At 32.6% G+C, this 20,692-nt stretch overlaps 2 protein-coding genes across 2 annotated transcripts; both read right to left on the bottom strand.

The window, feature by feature from the left end:
* Positions 1-2,226: 2,226 nt before the first annotated feature.
* Positions 2,227-3,381, bottom strand: LOC130015125 (protein FAR1-RELATED SEQUENCE 5-like). The gene is made up of 2 exons (XM_056104689.1): positions 3,140-3,381; positions 2,227-3,064 (listed from the first exon to the last, which is right to left on the bottom strand). Exons 1-2 carry the CDS (start codon positions 3,379-3,381, stop codon positions 2,227-2,229), a joined length of 1,080 nt encoding a protein of 359 aa, XP_055960664.1.
* Positions 3,382-9,761: 6,380 nt separating this feature from the next.
* LOC126668635 (disease resistance-like protein DSC1) lies at positions 9,762-20,323 on the bottom strand. Its single transcript, XM_056104688.1, has 13 exons — positions 19,845-20,323; positions 18,574-19,651; positions 18,158-18,478; positions 16,883-17,761; positions 16,323-16,789; positions 15,810-15,895; positions 14,852-14,907; positions 14,078-14,080; positions 13,850-13,985; positions 12,910-13,372; positions 11,603-12,719; positions 11,225-11,506; positions 9,762-10,323 (listed from the first exon to the last, which is right to left on the bottom strand). Exons 1-13 carry the CDS (start codon positions 20,306-20,308, stop codon positions 10,000-10,002), a joined length of 5,676 nt encoding a protein of 1,891 aa, XP_055960663.1. The 5' UTR covers positions 20,309-20,323; the 3' UTR covers positions 9,762-9,999.
* Positions 20,324-20,692: the final 369 nt, after the last annotated feature.

Here is a 20,692-nt window from a genome sequence, read left to right as displayed (position 1 = left end):
ATCCAACCTTTCACATTTTTTAATCCGTTACTACTTCCTAAAATCCAATACCTCTATTAAAAAACTTTTTATGTACTTTAAAAATATTATACGTCTTAACTATTTTATTTTTAATCTGTTTATTAATTTATTTATTTTAAAGTTAAAAAATAAAAATGATTAAGTAGTTTATATATTACTAGTTTCGCATTACGTGCTATGCACGTGGCTCGTAACGTAACTCGTCAATAAACATATTAAATAATTAACTTAATTTTATTAATAATATCTTTAAAATAATAAGATAGAAATTTAAATAATAATATATTGATCAAATACAATATTTTAATTGTGTAGTTCAATCAAACTAAAAGATAAGTATTCCTACTAATTTGGAGACAATTTAGTTGTTTTTTACATACTAAAAAATAAATTGGAGATAATTTAGCTACCTATTCTAATTAGGACTTTAATTACAATAGTGATTAGTTAAATAATTAATTAGTTAATGACTATAAAACCTTTATTTAGTAGTAAACTGAAAAAGATTATTCAGTAAATTTGCCTGTCCCCCCTCCCCATCCGTGCTTTTATATATAGTATAGATAGATATAGGAAGTATTATAATATTATGATTTGCATAATGCTATTTATACATTCAAAATTAATCAACAGTGCAATAATTAAATATAAAAAAACTCATCTAATTTGCTAAAATGAGTCTCTATTATAATATTATAATCTTTGTTTTTTATGATGCTATTTTATATTCAAAATTAATCAACAGTAAAATAGTAAAAAACAAAAATTCATCTAATTTTCTAAAATAAGTCTCTATTGTAATGATAAAATTTAAATCTGATATACAAATGCGTCAGATTTTTTTTCTAACTCAAAAATACAATATAAACTCAAAAAGATGAAAAATATTAAACTATTTGTCCAATAATATTCCTTAATAATTCAAAATGTAAAAAAATTCTTTTTAAATGAATCAAACTTTTTTCTTCAAGACATAAACATGATGAATCAAATAATTTAAAAATATCATAACATTTCCATAAATAACAAAATGATTAGATTTTTCACTTTTTCATATCATCAATTATGCTCTCTCCTGCTTTCTTAGCACCCATTCCATATCATTTGTTGTAATTACAGTTCAATCTCAACTTCACCTGTCAAATATAACGTTTAGTAAAAAATCAGAATCAGTTAGGGATGGCAATGGGGAGGGGATTCTCCGTTCCCTGTGGGGACCCGCCCCTAATGGGGCGGGGAATCTCCACAAATTAACTCCATGGGTACGGGGATGGGGAAAAATCATTCCCCAACCACGGGAATGGGGAGGGGACGGGAAGTATAGTCCCCACTCCATGGGGATCTCCATCCCCGTCCCCATGGGGTCCCGATTTATATTTATGCATATTTATATTATATTATAAATTTAAGTATGTTATTTATAATTTTAAATAATTTAACTTAATTTTTTTATTAGTTTCTATTTAATTATAAATATATAATATTATAAAAAATAATAATATATTCTATAATTAATTTTTTTAAAATATCTTATGCAAATAATGAAATTATTTATAAATTATATTTAATTGTACGGGGAACGGGGATTCATATGTAAATTGAGTGGAATATTAACGTCAAAATAGACACTGTGTTCATAATTTGCAGCATGTTTGTAAGTGGAATATTAACGTCATCCATATGTGAATTGAGTCTATTTATTTATCAAAATAGAAACTAAATTTAATTTATATCATGCATAAAAGCTGAACATATATTTGGTAAATTTTACAAGTAAAAATACCTCTGATGATGGCATGATGGGAGAAATTGATGGTTTATATGGTATGTAAGGAACAATTGGCAGTGAAGGAGATATGGTTAATAAAAATATAAAAAATGAAATTTAAAGATATGAAAATAATTTATACTTGACTCGTAAGATCTTGAGCGGTTGCAAATAGCAATTGTAGAGAGAATGAATCAAGTTGTTTAGATTGTTTCACAATTTTATGTGAGATAAAGTTAAAAATAAAAGAAATTAAATTTACAACATAAATCAATAAAAATTGAACCAACAGTAATACTAACAAACAAATAAAAAAAATCATATACAATAAATTAATATAGTAAATAATAAAATAAAAACACTTACTCGAATTTTTCTTTTCTTTTCTTACTTGATTCTTCTCAAAATGTCCTTTCAATCTACAATTTGGAACACCTTTAGTTTTTGTAATTGGAGGGTTCACAATAATTTTCTTCATGTTGTCCAACAATATTACTTTCTTTTGCCTGCATTTCATCTCCCATATCATTTGTATTTATTGTCATCTTAGCCAACATACTCTGTATTTGTGCATTATCCTTACGTAAAAGATCACAACAAGCTTGTCTTGTAGCCTCATTTCCTTGACTTTTTAGTATAAGGGCATATGCACTTCGAACCATAGAATTTCGAAACATGCTCTCTGTCTCAATGGCTGAATGAGTAGGAGAATCTACTTCCTTAAAATCAAACAATCTACTTTTTGCATTTCTGCTCCACCTATTTAGTATATATTTTTCAGGAATTTTCTCCATATCCCTGATAATATAAACTCGTAGAGCATGTGATTGTGAGCATAAGATTCCCATGGCTTCAAATTTTTTACAGCTGCAATTAATTTCCAAAGTTTCCACATTGAACTCAACAATTCGTGTTCTTAATTTTTTATGCTGCTCTGTCACTTTATAAGTGCAAGTATTATTGCAATAAGAAATTTCTTCTGAAGTTTTCGCAACACTATTAAGAAATTCTTGCTCAAACATCTTGAAAATTCTTATTATTGTATAGATATGGGCAGCATGATTCAAGATAGAACTAGTTTTGACTACACAACAAGGCACTCCTTGTTTGCAATCAAAATCTAATGACGCCTCAGCTGAACGCCAATCGGCTACATGATTCTCAAAAGCAAGCACAAATTTACTTAAAGATGTTGTTTTGTTTGATAAACCATTGAGTACATGATTGGTGCTTTCACTGCGTTGGGAAGCTCTGATTTCAGCTGAAAAGAAATCTCTGTTCAAACCCGTGCACCATTTTTGTCGATCACCGTACAACCTTTGTAGCTAAGAATGCTCCCGAAGATCAAACTTATCCATCATTTCATCCCATGTTTGCTGAAACTCTACTTCAGACTCACATCCTTGTAAGCATTTGTGAAATAATCTCTGAAATTCATCATTTGAGTTCAAGCTACCCAAGTGAGATGGAGCATTTTTTGCAATGTGCCACAAGCATAGACGATGGCTAGTATTAGGAACAACCTTTCCAATTGCATTTGACATAGCTTTATCTTGATCTGTTATAATTGTCTTAGGTGCCCTACCTCCCATTGATTCCAAGAAAGGTTCAAATAACCATATAAAAGACGAAGTGGTCCCATCTTATAAAAAAGCACATCCAAACATTATATTTTGCCAGTGATGATTAACACCAACAAATGGAGCACAAATCAAGTTGTATCTATTAGTCCGAAAGGTAGTATCAAAAATAACATCCCCAAAAAAATCGTAGGCTATTCTTGATCTACTTGTATCGTATAAAAAACATTGCATCTTCTGCATTTTTTTGCTTAAAATGATTGAGTAAACTTCGAGCATCCCCGGCTTCAATTAATGTCATCTTTTGCCTATTCACATAATTGTAATAATCTCTCTTTGTAAATCCCACATTATCATTTCCTCCAATTTCAGCGGACATAAAAGCATAAGCATCTCTAGTTCACAAACCAGCATTGATCATTAATGATATTAAAATTCATTAATGATATTGTATCAAGAACATTAACTCTCTCTAAAGATACATTCCTGCTAGATTTAAGTAAGTGTCTTTCAGATGGTGATGCAAATTCATGATTATGAGTTGAAATGAACTTTATCACTGTCTATACACCATCTTTAACTGTAAATCGAATCATTGCTTCCACCCGCTTCTCATTTGTAATCTATTTCGATGTTTAGTATTATAAGGATTTCTTTCATCTCTAACACCTTGTTTTGAGCAACAATATTCTTTTTGAGAAATAGTTTTTGTTCCAACTTGATATCTACTTATGGATTTTCTAATATTAAACCCTATCCGGATTGCATACTCTTTATAAAGATTATACGCTTCTTTTTCATTGTTCACAGTATTTCCAATCAAATTGTCATTATCTTTTTCTTCCGAGTTACATATATAATAGTTTCAAAATCATCCTTTTCGCATATAACTACAATACAGATAATAAAAAAGACTATTATCATATAAGAACATGCCAATTCTCACAATATATTTGTAAAATAATTAATTAGTATGTGTTTGATACCATACCTTTATTAAAATTCTTTGCATTGTCCATGTGAAAACATTAATCTGTCAAATAATAGTCATATATGAGATATTATAAACAAATAGTTTAAACAAATATACTTGAAAAACAAAAACAAAAATCTAAAAATGAATTAAGCCTTACAATTTAGGCACTGCGTAGAAATTAGTATAGTTCGTGAAGACTGCAGTTCTGCAATAGTTGAAAAGGACAACACTGCAATAGTTGAAAAGAAACAGTAATATCAAACGTTTTTTAACTCTTTAAAAAAATAAATAATAAAAATGTAATGAATTTAGGAAGAGTGTTTATCCCATGCATTGGTTGTGCCATGTTATAATTACAATAAGCCAATAGGGATTTGCGATAGGAAATCTTTCATTTATTACTTAATTTTTTTATTATGAATTTTTCTACATGGCTAACGCACCATTGATTTGTTGCACGAATGACATGGCGCAATGGTTGCGTGCAATAATTTTTCATTTAGGAAAGTACAAATGGATTAGAAAAAAGAAATTAATTATTTAGGTAATTATTTTGTACTTTAAAGAGTATGGGATCCACCAGAAAATACTAACAATATGTATTATTTTTGATCTTTTAAAGAATAAGGGTCCCACCACTTACAATCATTAAATGCACAACAAAGAAAGAGAATGAGAAGCCATGTGTCCATAAGAGATTGACTTGTTGCAAATCTGATGTGGCATATCAGATGTGTGGAATAATTACTTCCAATTAAGGTGACACGTCAGTATAGAGTGTTTTTGAACCGGTTTTACCAAATTCAGGGAAAAGTGATCCGGTTTTTAAATCTTAAATTTTTTTGATGCTTTGTGCCAAGTTAAGGAGGTAAAGTAATCCTTTGTTTTTTTTTTGGTTTATTTACTTAAAAAATTATCAACTTGAAGATTATTTTGCAATTTTAACATGAACATTCAATTTTGACTATGCTGAATACCAACTTTCAAATTTTTGCAATTTTACCGAACAATTTCCCACCCAAAAAAATACTAATACTGACGTCGAAAAAGTGTTTTTCTAGTGTCCACGTTCACATTTGTTAAAGAAAATTTGCTCAATGATTGGAATTATAAACAAATGATAATGCATGTATTAAATTGCTAAAACTGAAAATTTGTTTTAAAATTACAAAATACACTAAAGCTCATAATTATTAAAGCAATTATGCTTTTCTATTATTCTTAAAGTTTATGAAAAAATGCACTTTCAGAATCTGACCTTTAAAAATATTATATTTTGATTCATGTGCTTTTCTTTTTCATTTAATTGTCTAAACTTGTTAGTTTATACTGAAAGACTATTTGTTACCTGTTGTAGCAAGTTCCTCGAGTTAAAGTGAAAAATTAAGTTAAATGCCATTTAAAATTATCTCAAAAAAATGAACAATTGGTTTCTAATATTTATTAATTCACTTTTATCAGTTTCTTTATATTAAATTTTTATAATTAATAATGATAAATTTAAATAAAAAGTAATTAACTTCTTATTTTTATTCATATTCATATTAAAATCAATATAAATTGTAGTCATTATCTATAAGTTAGTAAATATAAAATGATACATATATTAAACCATTGATATAAAAATAGATCAAACTAACCTATTAAATCGACAATCAAAATTGAATATTATTACAGCCTAATCATTGGTCAAAATTTGGAAATTGGATGACTTCATAATTATATAAGTATATAATTTACATAATTATTATTATAGATTTCTTAATTTTTAGTTTAATTTTTAAGTTTATAAAATTACTTTATCGTATTTATTAAGAAATGAAAAAATTAAATTAAATTATTAAAAAATATAATTTTCATATAGATTTAATTTAATTAATTTTAAAAGAATGATTTACGAAAATAATAAAAATATATTTTCATTAAATATGCAAATCTGCTATTATAGGTTACAGTCACTAGTTTGATATAAAATAAACAAGTTCAAACAGTTGAATGAACAAAATAAAAATATAGACAATTCATTAAACAATTTAAAAAAGTTCGGACACCAATAGTGTAATTTCTCCATTATATAAAGTATCAACTGACCCAACATGTTATCAATCCAAACAGTAATATTAGAAGCACCATATTGTTAACACAAAGACCAAATTAAAGAGATAACCACAGACCCTAACCCAGTTGCACTCCTTACAGACATAAAGAATACATTTATTCCCAACGCCACATCGCAAACAAATATCCGAGCAACCAGCACCTCGAGATTGCAGAACATGGCGGCACGAAATAATGTTAAGCATTAATCTCCTAAGAAAATGATTTACCTGGGGCATAACTTAGATACCTCAAACCATCTTCCATAAGCCAGAATGTAGAGCTGACGAGGAGCTACAAACAAGATTGTTGCGAACCTGATGCGGGTTAGCATGATAATCTATTCAGAATGAGTACAGCTCATCTTTAGTGTGTGATCAACAAAATGCGTCCACCGCAAGGCAGTAACTGGTCCCCCATTTAAAGGATAGCTTCAGCTTCAGAATGCAGAAAAGCAGCTGCAACTAGATAACGATCCCAAGAGCCATCAACAATATTTGGATAAACCTCTTTGGATACACGAGGTATATGTTAGTCTCTGTTTCTGAAAACATCACATATTCTAGCGTGCAGTTTCGTTCCAACTGCATAAGGTAAATACATTCTATCTGCAATAGATTGACCGAGCCAATCACAATTCCAGAAACTGATCCGAGATTCCTCAACCAGCCATTGAAAACGCTAAAATACCTTCACAAGAGTTTTCAACTGAACTCCAAATGAAATAAATACGGGGACATCTAATGGAATCACCCCAAGAATTTGTGAACCTATGCCGCAGGAAAATAAAAACAAAAGAATCACTAGAACAAATCTTCCAAGCCAATTTATGAAGGAGAGCCTCATTCAGAAGGGTAAGATTTTTGGAAGATTTAATCCGCCATTATCTAAAGGTAAGCAACTAATATTCCAAGACACTATAATTCTCTTCCTAACTGAAATGCAAGCAGTCCAAGCAAAGTTCTTTACTGCCTGTGAAAGCAAAGAAATAAGGGATTTGGGCCATTAATAGATTGAGAATGAATGAACAGAAGACCCTCTAATAACTGAATTAACCAAAGTCACTCTACCTGCCATAGGTATCAAATTTCCTTTCCATTTCGCAAATCTACTGAGAATCCTATCAGCTAGAGCTTGAAAATAACAACTCTTTGGAGCACCCCGAAATAGAGGCACACCCAAGTAGCAAAAAGGTACAGAGCCTTGTTTAATGCCCAATAAATGACATCACCCAATAGCACGCCTAGATGCAACATGCTTTCCGAAATAAATCTCGGACTTGTCCCGATTAGCCATTTGCCCTGAAATATCTCCATAAAATTGAATAAGGACTGAATGGCTTCTAAATTCTTTCTCGTGGCCTGCCCAAAAATCAAAACATCATCCGCGAAAAATATCATCAATAAGATCAAAGTCTCACTGTCTCAGCTGATTAAGCATGAGTTGAGGAACTGCTGATTCTTCCAAACTCGAAAAGAGATCAGTTTCAACTTTATCATTCAGAACATCACAAAGCAGAGAATTATTTAAACACGCTTAGAAAGAAATCTTAATATAAAATGACTATAAACCGACAAAACACTTGAAAACCCAATTTAGTATGATGTAGACAAATAATGAAGAGAAGAATAGGGAAACAAAAAGGAAACATCTGCTTCTAATGCTAAATTCTTAGCAAAAATAACGTTTCATTATACGTTAGCATTAATATCCACATTTACAATGCATAGTAAATATGATTACAATACAAATTGATGAATTTAGAATCCAAATGTTGAAACCCAGTTGTTTGAAGGGCAAACTATACCTTTCCTGAAGTAACTAAAAACAAGTGGTTGTTTTGGGAACGGAACAACTAAACATACAGGAAGAATTTGAAGCAACTAAAAAGCTTAGAGAAGAAAGCTTCAATTCCATTAGCATGCGGTTTCTCTTCCTTGTTTATGTCACTAACTTCTAATTGTTGGTCTCTGTTGCTTCTTCAAGAAAACCTGAAACGACAACTAGCTATTAGCTAAATTATACTACTTACACAAAGCTAGTGGAAATTGCTCTGCTTTCATATAGTATATGACAAAAGCAAAAATCATTAGTGATAAAATTGCTATATTATCTGTAATAATGAAAATAGATAATATTGCTATATTATCATATTCATAGAAAAAAATGAAGGTTTTCAAGAATGAAGTTAAACTTAACAGTGAGAAAGACGTATATTATCTGTAAAATTGAAAATAGTATTGTTTGAGATGCGAAAAATGCTGTGGAGAAATACAAAATAGGAAACAGTTCACGTACTGGACGGGGTTGTCAGAAGTAAAGCAGAATCCACCAATTTCATTATTCCTGCGGGTGGTTCATCTTCTGTAGGCTCATCTGTCTCATAAATCAGAGGTACCCTGCACTTTTTTACCTTTAACTTCTGCTTGTATTTCCCCCATTCATTATATGCACTAAACTCAAATAACACCTCGTTCCTGACATTACTGCCAGTTTCTATGAGCCAATTGCTTAGATCATAATCAACATTAGCATTAAACCAGAGAAAAACGTGATCTGGTTCAAAATAAACACGACCTGCCGTAGAACGTATACAACTGCTAAACAAATCATGTTTTATACCAATCACATTTTTGAAACAGCACTGAACTTTGAAGGTGAGGGGGCCATCGTCAAATCTAAGAGTAAATTGATCAAGAACTGCAGAAAAAGCAAACCCACGGAAGGAAATGTTAAAGGAATCAGGCGGGAATTCAATGGATAATGAAGATCCTTGGCTTTCAAATCTATACCACTCTGGAATTTCACTACCAAGTATACCAAATTGATAAGAATCCAAAATCTTCTGTCTGTGAGAAAGATGAGCAAGTTAAAATCAATTCAAAAAATTTAGTTACTTAGATAGAAAGAAATAAGAAAAGTCTTAATTAAATGAGAGAGAAATCAAGAGAGAATTACTGTATTGTTAAAAGTAATGGCTACTTGTTTTAAACTGAACTGAGCCTCTACTAAAATGCTTGAACGTGAATTCTCATCCAAATTTACGGAATTACCTTAATAAAATTTGAAAGTAACCAACTCATCATAACCCCATTTCAAGTATTTAACATATTTAGACAGTTTTATGGATAGAATGTACTGAGAGAATTCTGCAGATTCCAAAGATGTACAGTTTTGAAGTTGGAGCTGGATTAATTGCTCTGGAAGCTTAGGCAAACCTTGGAGTCTCCTGCAGCTGTTTAAAGTCAATTCTTTAAGTGATGATAAAGAGACAATGTCCTTGGGGATTTCTACAAGTGCAGTTCCATCTAGATATAGCTTTCTTAAAGACCTCAAACCATTCAAATGAGGCAATTTACAAATAGTTCTGCAGCCACTTAGATCAAGCTCCCTGAGGTACTCCAGCTTACAAATGCTGTCCGGGACATAAAATTTTTACATTGCACCATTCTCAACACAATTAGTGATGATGATGGAAATAAGAGTGATGAGGGTAATTCTTCTCTTGCAGTCTGACTTACATCTAACCATAAAACATTTCCTGCGATCCCTAGCAACTAGTGAAGATTCCGACAGCCGCTGAGATTGAGGTTTACACTAAGAAACGGAATAGATGGGGAAAACAACTCTACCAACCCACAATTTTTTACTCTTAGCCATTCTATGTCGTCCGGAGTCTTTGGAAGACTCTTCAGCTGCTTGCATCCATATAGAAAGAGATTAGGAAGGTCGCAGAGGAACTCTATAGAGGAATCAATCTTACTCAAACTTCCACAGAAAAAAATGGATACAATTTCCAAGTTTTTAGCCGAAGAGAAATTTGGGAGTTTTGTTAGCTGTTTGCATCCAGTAAGGTCTAACCTTTTCAAATTTTGAGGACACTGTAAATATAAGTACACAATATTAAAACTGGAAAATGCTGCCCAATCTGATACACACACACACATATATATCACAAATTAAATTTAATGATCAAACAGACCTTTTATTTTGGTTTAAGGTCTAAAAAACTACCGACCTTTTAATTTTTTTCAATAGCACCCTCACCTTGTAATTTTTTCAATAGCACCCTATTTTGTATTTTTGGCTTTCAATAGCACTCTAAATTTAAAAAATTAGATGATTTGATTACTATAAAGATGAAAATTTTCAAAAAAACTAAATTTAAAGGTGAAATCATACTTTTTATACTTGGACACTTTTAAACAAGTCTTTTAACTAAAAAAAAATTTCAAATAAGTCCTCGATAAATGAGTTTAATTTGATGATTTATGGTGCTATTGAAAGTCAAAAATACAAAATAGGGTAAAATTGATTGTTTTACAAGGTCGGGGTGATATTGAAAGTCAAAAATACAAAATATGGAAAATATGGTAAAATTGATTGTTTTACAAGGTCGGGGTGCTATTGAAAGCCAAAAATACGAAATAGGGTGCTATTGAAGAAATTACAAGGTGAGGGTGCAATTGAAAAAAAATTGAAAGGTCGGTAGTTTTTCAGATCTTAAGCCTTTTATTTTTAACCAATTTACATGGCTAAATACAATAAAAAAAATCAACTCTTTGTATGCTCAGGTCAATTTAGGTCCGATAAGTGGAGATTTTACGGTGAAATGAAGTTTCGAGTTTTTAAGTATAAAAGTGATAAGGATTTAAAAATGATTTTTAGACATAATTTGTGGTACAAAAAATGGCTCGACATGCTTTTATTTATTCTTAGCATGTGTTTCTCTTTACAAAAAATTAACATAAAATTTAAAAGTTAAATATATTTAATTCTCACCTTCTCTCCATCCCAGAGTTGGGTGATATTGCACCATGTTATCCTAAGGTCAACAAGGTTTTCCATGGAAAAATTTGATGGCAAAGACTTGTAAGGATAGTTTTCCCAATGTAGCAAACTTAGCGTGTTGGGAAGACAGTCAAGATATGTTTTTGTATCCCAATTCTGCTCGCTCAATTTCAGCAATCTTAAGTTAGTCATACTTGAGAAAGCTTTAGGGTCCAAATAAACCTTTTTGATTTCAGATAAGACCAGATTAATGCCTTGAACCGCTTCATTTCCCTGATTGATTTAGCAAACATGAGAAATAATTAATGGCAAGCATGCTAAGTAAACCTCCCTAAATATTTAATATATAAAGAAAATTTCATGTCATACCGTACTATTTGCTAACATTCGACGGATGGCCTTGAAATTTCTCAATCTACTGCCTTCTCGTTCAGCAATTTCTCTACCCATTTCTTGTATATGATCATGCATGTCTAATTCATCATGCATGTCTAATTCATCATGGATGTCTAATTCATCATCATGTCCAGCATTCAAGAGACACTTATCTTTTAGGCGCATTACTCCCCAGTCAAAATTTCGGAACCCACAGCCTTTCCCTAGTATATCTTTGACATCAGTTATACTCTCCCCTTTAAAAAAACATGCTATATCAAGAAATATATCTTTTGTCTCTTGTTCCAGTTCGTTATAGCTTATTTCTAAAATTTTCTGAATTTCAGAATGAGAAGAATGTTTTAATTTATCCAAAACAATTTCCCATTGTTGTGGGGACCTTTCACGTAGATGAGAACCCAACAATTTAAGCGCTAATGGAACACCTTGAGCATACTTCACTACTTTATTTACCAATTCTGTATAATCCTTTGATTGATTGTTTTGCTTAAAGGCATAGTTCCTAAAGAGCTGGAGAGCATGACTATCCTGGATTTGCCTAACCTTGTAAATTTTGTGACAAAACTGAAGCACTTCTTTGTCTCTGCTAGTTACAATGACTCTACTACCTGGACGAAGCCAGCTTTGAAGATCCCCAATTAAACTACTTAATTGCACGGACTCATTGACATCATCCAAAACAATCATGACTTTGTTTCGTTTCAGCCTCTCTAGGACTGAAGTGGGAAGTAAATTGAGCATTCTTATGTTCAAATTCCTATCGCCTAAGAGCTCTGTTAAAAGCATATGTTTTAGCTGAATCAAACCAAACTTTGATGTATCTTCCCTGACATTGCTTAGGAAGCATCGACCATCAAATTGGTCAGATATCAAACTAAAAAGAGCTTCAGCCACTGCTGTTTTTCCAATACCGCCCATTCCCCACAGACCGATGAAAAAAGGTTTATCATCTGAGCCACTAGGGAATAGTGAAAAAATTTGCTCAATTTGTGTGTCAATGCCCACAAATTGAGCAGAAATGCTATAGGAGGTAGGATAGATTTTCTTCTGGATTTCCTTGACAACTGCCTCAATTAATTCAGAATCAGGCCTGAAACGCGTATGTATGACTCGTAAATGAACAAAATAATTAAGAATTTGACTACTTGATATAAAGAAACTTTATTTCAAAAAAGAAATACTTGACTTCTTACAAACTAGTACAATATTGAAATGATGGGATTTTGAAAATTATCATAACATGTTTTCCACTATTTTGATAATGCAAAATTGAAAATTACCTGTGATTATTCGAATCCCAACCAGAAAAGGTGGTGGCCTTCACCACAGCATTTTTCCACTTTTTCATACTCTTCTTGTGCTTTGCTTGAAGATTCCTGAATCCATCTCCGAAAACCCCTTTCCTCAGTTCAACATCAGATGGATCAACATGGTAGAAAATTGGCAAAACAATCCGACCCAGTTTCTCTTGACACTTAATAATCTTGACCAGTTCATCCAAACACCATGAAGAAGACGCATACCCTTTTGAGAAAACGACAACTGAAATTAGAGACTCTTCGATGACTTTCATGAGAGATGGTTCAATCTTTCGACCTCTGTCAAGCCTATTGTCAATGAAAGTTGGGATATTTTTATCAAGCAGTTTTTGATGAAGATGACTGGTGAAATTATCACGAGTATCAACATCTCTAAAACTAAGGAAAACATCATATCGTATTTTAGAAGATGCCATTTTTACAACTTAGAGAAGGATTGGAAAGAAGGAATTAGAAATGCTACTACACATAGCTAAGAAGAAATCAAATCTATTTTAAGTTCATGCGATGCGCCTGCCAATTAAATTAGTTTTGTTGACTTCAAATTAATTAGTACAAGCTTAGACGAACAATAACACGCTAATTGTCGATGATTAGATCTCTGTTACGCGTGTCTAATTAATAAAAATTATACTCTCTTACTTTAATTTAGTTAAAGGATCATTTCGTTGAACTATTCTTCTTCCGAATAAATAAAATAAAATTAAGACACCATCAAAAATATAAAATTGTTCAAGTCCAATGTATCACTAACTCATCCTTCAATTTAAAAGCTTGAAATTCCATGAATTGAACACGCAAATCTAATAATTAAATGCTGCTATTAATTCCATGAGTTAGGGTTTGCGAAATCATCATAATTTATTTAAATAATTTCAACAATGTGAAATCGAAAGCTTACCTACCTGTGATTTCTCAAAGTCATCGTACAGATTCCTCAATCCATTTCTGAATTCCCGTTTCCGTTGCTCGGCGAAACTTGACAAGTTAAACGCCGTGGAGAAGATGGCGGGAGATAACATAACATTTATGTTATTCTTAAAATTTAGGAAAATTTGCACTAATAGTGTTCTACTTTTTAAATTCTTATTTTTTGATTCATGTACTTATATTTTATTCATTCAAATACCTTCTGTGTCGCAAAGTGAACCAACGTCAGCAAAAAAGAGGAGGAGACGGAAGGCTATATTCTGAATCTTTGTCGGAATTGGCCCGTACAAAGAGGGTCATATTGATGTTGGGAGTTCGAATAACACAGTGTACACGGAACGGTGTATCAGAAAAAATTAGTAGGTAGATTTAGTCTAACATCATCCGTGAATAAAGTTAATCACATTATAACGCGTTATTAAAATGATGGCATTATTGTAATATCACTATTAAAAAGTGTAAAAAAATACAAACGAAATTATAATAATGTCATCTTTCAATGACGTGTTATAATGTGATTGGCTAAGTTCACGGATAACGTGGTAGACTAATCTATGTAATAATTTCTCGTGGATTGGAGCTTCAGTTAAGAAAGGCGAGTGTTTGTGACCTATAAAATCAGGTTTTTTAAGTTAAAGTGAAATATTAATAAAATTATCCTTCAAAATTATTTCAAAAAAAAAATTACAATTGTTTCTAAAATTCAATAATTCACCCTTTTTATTTTTGTCATATTTAACTTTGATGAAATAGTATCGCGTGTTGGGTAGCATTTTTCTGAACTCATGGGATCAAATTCTTCCACAAACACCAAAAAATTCTCTTTCCAAATTATACAAAACGTTATAAAAGGTAGCTTGTAGACCTTTAATAGCCATTTGTTGATCTTAAAGAAAATCGATATCAAACCGGAAAAAATAATTCTTCATGTGGTACAATTCTTGATTAGGATTTTCAAGATACATTTCAGCACAATAACAAAAGAAATAGCCTCGGTCATTGGCGGTAAGATTGGGCGGAACCCTGAACCTGATGAGGACAAGTCAGGAGGTTAGTGTTGGTATCAACATGTTTGAGTTGAGATCAAAGGTGTACAGCCTGCCAAAGAGTAGAGTGTCGATGAGGGATGGAGATAATCAGCCGAGATGGATGGAATTTCAATATGAGAGTTCGTTATGTTTGCGACAGATTGAGACATCTAGATTACGATTGCGAGTTTGTTGAATCATCGCCTAAAGAGGAGTACATGTATGATGGGAGGGTTCAGGTCATCCCTGCTCAAGTTTATTAATAAAATGCAAAAAGTTGAATTGAACTTTGATGAGGGGAGGTACATTCTGAAAATAGAAGAATAAGATGATATGAATGGTAACAAACATGAATTGTCAAAAAGCGGGATAGCGAAGAGAAGTCTAGCAATTAGACATGTTTATAGGTCGATCTTGGCAGGCTCAGGCCAAGTTCCATCAGGCTCAAATCTTTTAAAGGCAATTCAAAATCCAGCCTTTGCCCAGCCTGGATTTCATGTTTAATACCCAAACCTGATCTGCATACTGTATTTATACGAGCTCGGCTGTTAATTAAGCACTCCGCTTGAATAACGAAGCACGCAAATTGTCAAAAAGGAAAACAGAAATCCTTCATATCAATTATCAGCCGACCCACAAATCTTATTTTCTTAAAGCCTAACAGACATCTTAGGACTAGCAAGCGCCAGAATAGTTCAAATTACAGTACCCATTTAACGCCTCCGGCATAAATATATAACTAGTCTATGACAAATCAATTGTTTAGAATTTCTGAAGAAAGGGGTTCATTTCCTACTTCAGTAGAGGAAATTTATCAAATTTGTGATGATTCATTGAGAAAAATTATGAAGAGAAGAAGGAAACATAAGGGAATCAGCTAAATTCTTAGCCCAAAACAAAAACATATATAGGACTCCGCAATAACAACATTGACAATGCACACATGAGTAAGAAAATTAACTCTCCTGGGAAGTCCTCCTGTTGCACCCCTAAAAAAAATAAAAGAAACAATAAACTTTATTTAGATTCCAAGTGATGAAACATGTTGTTTATGAGTGCAAATCTGTAATCAAAACACTTGGTAGAATTTAGGGAATGCCACAATTAAACTTACATGAAGAACTCAATTCCTTTAGGGTGTGATTTCGCTTCCTAGTTCTCTTCACTTCTCGTCATTGGTGTCCGTTTTTTATTCTTCAAGAAAATCTGAATCTATTGCTAGCTAAATTATACTCTACTAATCATCAAGCATACATTTTGCATACTAGGGAATGAAGTTGTACTTAAGGGAGCGACAGGACTATAATAATGAAAATCATATTATGAGATGCAAAGCAAACTGTGGAGAAGTAGAGTCTACGGCAAAGTTAACTTACATAAAGAGGTTTAAGGAAATGAAGCAGAATTCATCATTTTCATTCCTTATATATCAGGTGCACTCCGCACTTCTTCACCTTTAATTTTCTCTTGTTGATAACCCATCCACTAAATGCACTGAACTCGAACGATGCCTTGTTGAGAACATTGTTGCCGGTTTCTTTGAGCCAATTCTTCAGACTAGAATTTGAATCATACCAAAGGAACACATGGTCTGATTTGAAACTCATATGATTTGCATACAAATGCATACAACAACTGAAGAAATGGTGTTTCACACCACCAGCAGTTTTGAAACAGCATTCAACTTCGAAGAATAGTGAATCGTAAAATCCAAGTTCGAATGAATCAAGAACCACAGAAAAAGAAAATCCATAAAACGGAGTGATAAATCCACGAGGAGGAAACTCAATTGTTAGCAGAGATCCCTGGCTCTTATATCTGTACCACTCTGGAAGTTTACTTCCAGGCATATAAAATTGATAAGAACCCGAAATCTTTTCTGTCTGTGAAATATTGCAAGGAAAATAAAATTGCTTAATTAAATTGTAGAATAACATAAGTTAGTCTTAAAAGAGGAAGAAGAGAGACAGACTTACAGAATTGTCAAAAGCAATTGCTACTTCTTTTAAACTGAACTGCGCCTCTGCGATAATGTTTGAACGTGTATTCTCATCCAAATTCAGGCAATTACCGTAGTAGAATTTGAAAGTAACAAGATTCCCATAATCCATTTCTAAGTATTCACTAAAATCTGACAATAATATGGATGGAATGTACCGAGATATTTCTGCAGTTTCCAAGGATATACAGTTTTGAACTCGGAGCTGGATTAATTGCTGAGGAAGCTTAGGCAAACCTTGGAGTCTCTTGCATTTGTTTAGACTCAACTCTCTAAGTGATGATAAAGAGACAATGTCATCGGGAATTTCAACAAGTGCAGTCCCATTTAGACACATCTTTTTTAAGGAGTTCAAACCACACAAAGGAGGCAATTTACAGAGATTTCTGCACCCACTGAGATTAAGCTCTTCAAGATACTTCAACTCACAAATGGTGTCCGGGAGAATCTCAATATTTTCACATTCCGCCATTCTCAACACAATAAGTGATGACAAAGGAGATCTAATGGATGAAGACAATTCTTCTATTGCAGTTTGACTTATATCTAAATATGAAACATTTCCTGCAATCTCTGGCGACTTGTGAACTGATTGGGACAACTCTTTCACTCCAGAAGTGCTTAGATCTAACCATTTTATGCTTCTAGGAAGCTCAGGAAGACTCTTCAGCTTCTTGCACTGATATGCATACAGATGATTAAGGTTGTCAAGGCATGTTATTGAAGAGTCGATCTCAACCAAACTTTCACAGAAATAAAGGTCTATCTTCTCCAAGCTAGTTGCCAACGAGAGATCTGGCAGTTGCATTAGCTGTGTGCATCCAGAAAGATGCAACTTTTTTAAATTCCGTGGACACTGCAGAAGTGACAGGTGACAACACATTATTAGGACGTACCATGTTAAAACTACAACAATGCTGTCAAATTTCATAACAATTAGCTTTTTATAAGTTCATATATATCACAAATTAAGAATAGGGACTGAACTGCACCTTTTATTCTAAGAATTTAAATGGCTATATACAATAACTTTTTTTTCAAAGCTGTGTATATTAGAGCACTCAATTTCAGTCCTATAAGTTCAAAACCTTAATGGAGAATATGAATTCAAAAAATGATTTTAGGCATAATAAGCAGTACAAAAATGACTCCACAAGTTTTTTGCTTTATTTTAACATTTCCTTCTTTGAGAAAATAAAAACAAAAATAAAATTAGCATAAAAACTAAGAGATACATGTATTTCAAGCCCACCTTATCTCCACCCCAAAGTTGTGTGATATTGCACCATGTTATCTTAAGGTCAACCAGGTTTTGCATGGAAAAGCTTGATGGAAAAGACTTAAAGGGATATTCTTCCCAATGTAATAAACTCAGCGTGTTAGGAAGATAATAAAGATATTTTGACTGATCATATTCAAGCAATCCTGATTCAAGGAATTCTTGTGCACGCCTAGGCTGCCTGTAAAATTTGAGCAATCTTAAGTTAATCATCCTTGAAAAAGCCCTAGGGTGCAAGTTAACCTTTCTAATTTCAGATAAGTCCAAATATATTCCTTGAACTGCTTCATTCCCCTGACAATCAAAAGTAAAGAGATTTCAGTTGCAAGTATGACAAGTAAAGAGACACTTAAACATTTGATACATAAAAAGAAAACATCAGGTCATACCGTGTTATTTGTTAACATTTGATAGATGACCTTGGAATTCCTCAATCTGCTGCCTTCTCGTTGAGCAATTTCTCTACCCATTTCTTGTATAAGATCATGCATATCTAATACGTTGCCCCGCCCAACAGTTAAGAGACACTTATCAATTAGCCGCATTATTCCCCAGCTAAAATTTCTAAACCCGCAACCATTTTCTAATACATCTTTCACATGATCTCTACTCTGTCCTTTGAAGAAGCAAGCTATATCAAGAAATATATCTTTTGTCTCCTGTTCCAGTTCATTGAAGCTTATTTCTAAATGTTTCTGAATTTCAGAATGAGGAGAATGTTTTAATTTATCTAACACAACTTCCCATTCTTCTAGGGACCTTCCACAAAGATGAGAACCCAACAATTTAAGTGCTAATGGAACACCCTGAGCGTACTTCACCACCTTTTTAGCCAATTCACCATAATCCTTTGAGTAATAGTTTTCTTTGAAGGCATACAAGCTAAATAGCTGTAGAGCATAACTATATTGGAGTTGCCTAACCTCAAATGTTTTGTGACAGAAGTGAAGCACATCTTTGTCTCTGCTTGTCACAATGACTCTACTACCTGGACCAAGCCAGCTCTGATCCCTAATCAAACCACTCAATTGGGCCGATTCATTGACATCATCCAATACAATAAAGACCTTTTTTCTTTTCAGCCTCTCTATAACAGAAGTAGGAAGTGCATAAAGAGATTTTATAATCAAATTGTCTTCGCCTAAAAGCTCGGATAAAAGAACATTTTTTATCTGAATCAAACCAGACTTTGATGACTCTTCCCTAACATTGCTAAGAAAGCAGCAACCATCAAATTGGTCAGATAATATACTAAACAGAGCTTCAGCAAGAGTTGTTTTCCCTATGCCACCCATTCCCCAAAGCCCAATAAAATAAGGTTTATCATCTGGCCTGCTATGCAATAGTGACAGAATTTGCTCAATTCGTGAGTCAAGCCCAACTAACTCAGTCGAAATGCTATATGATGTAGGATAGATTTTCTTCATAATTTCCATGACAACTCCCTCAATTAATTCAGAATCAGGCCTGAAACACGTACATATGATGGATGCAAGAACAATATATTTAGTCCCAAAAAAAAGAGACTTGACTACTTATAACATTGGAATTATTGAGACAAACATAAAAGAGTAGGATATCAAATACTGAAACAATGGGATTTCAGAAATTATCATAATTAAATTTCCATAATTTTGACAATAGAAGATTTGAAATGTACCTGTGATTCTTGGAATCCCAACCAGATAGAGCAGCCGCCTCTTTCAAAGCATTTCTCCACTTGTCCCTACTCTTCTTGTGATTTGCTGCAAGCCTCCTGAATTTATGTCCGAAAATCCCACTCTGCTGCTCAATATCGGATGGATCAACACCGTAGAAAATTGGCAAAACAGTCTGCCCCATTGTTTCTCTGCATTCAAGAATCTTAACAAGTTCATCCAAGCACCACGGAGAAGATGCATACCCTATTGAGAAGACAATGACGGAAATTTGAGACGCTTTGATGACTTTGATGAGGGATGATTCAATGTTTTCACCTCTATCAAGCCTACTGTCAATGAAAGTTTGGATGTTTTTATCAAGCAGTTTTCGATGAAGATGGCTGGTGAAATTCTCACGAGTATCAGCACCTCTAAAACTAAGGAAAACATCATAGCTTGTTTTAGAAGATGGAGTAGATGCCATTTCTTACTTAGAGAAGAATTGTTGTAATGAGAAATGCATAGGATCAGAACAAATCTAATCTGCTTTAAGTTCCATTAGCTGCTAAATAAATTAGTTTTTTCTATTGACTTCTAAGTCCTAATCACTATTATTTTGAACATCTATTGACTTCTAACTAACCAAGTAATTTCGTAAGCTTCAAAAAATAATAATATAGTTAAGGGCGGTGGTTTTTTCTTTGGTCTAAATAAAAGCTACACTACAAAGTGTAGAGATTTTGATTAGATTATCTAATCCTAGTCTTAGTCTTAGTCTTAGTTAGAACATTATTATAACCATTTGTAAGATTTAATCAAACAATCATTAGGTATAACTAATTTCTTCCAAAAATATAAAATAAAACTA

Source organism: Mercurialis annua, linkage group LG2 (assembly GCF_937616625.2).
Source record: "Mercurialis annua linkage group LG2, ddMerAnnu1.2, whole genome shotgun sequence".
NCBI classification, from domain to species: Eukaryota; Viridiplantae; Streptophyta; class Magnoliopsida; order Malpighiales; family Euphorbiaceae; genus Mercurialis; species Mercurialis annua.
Note: the sequence above shows the minus strand (reverse complement) of the source record. Positions and strands in the feature narration are given on the sequence as shown.

Bases quoted from the DNA above. Each gene is read 5' to 3' on its own strand.
- LOC130015125 (XM_056104689.1), bottom strand. From the start codon at position 3,381: ATGGGAGGTAGGGCACCTAAGACAATTATAACAGATCAAGATAAAGCT. The intron at 3,065-3,139 runs GTTTGATCTTCG...GGGTTTGAACAG, and splicing joins TGGGATGAAATGATGGATAA to AGATTTCTTTTCAGCTGAAA.
- LOC126668635 (XM_056104688.1), bottom strand. From the start codon at position 20,308: ATGGCATCTACTCCATCTTCTAAAACAAGCTATGATGTTTTCCTTAGT. The intron at 12,720-12,909 runs GTAATTTTCAAT...TACGCGTTTCAG, and splicing joins TGGGATTCGAATAATCACAG to GCCTGATTCTGAATTAATTG. The intron at 11,507-11,602 runs GTATGACATGAA...TAAATCAATCAG, and splicing joins GAATGTTAGCAAATAGTACG to GGAAATGAAGCGGTTCAAGG.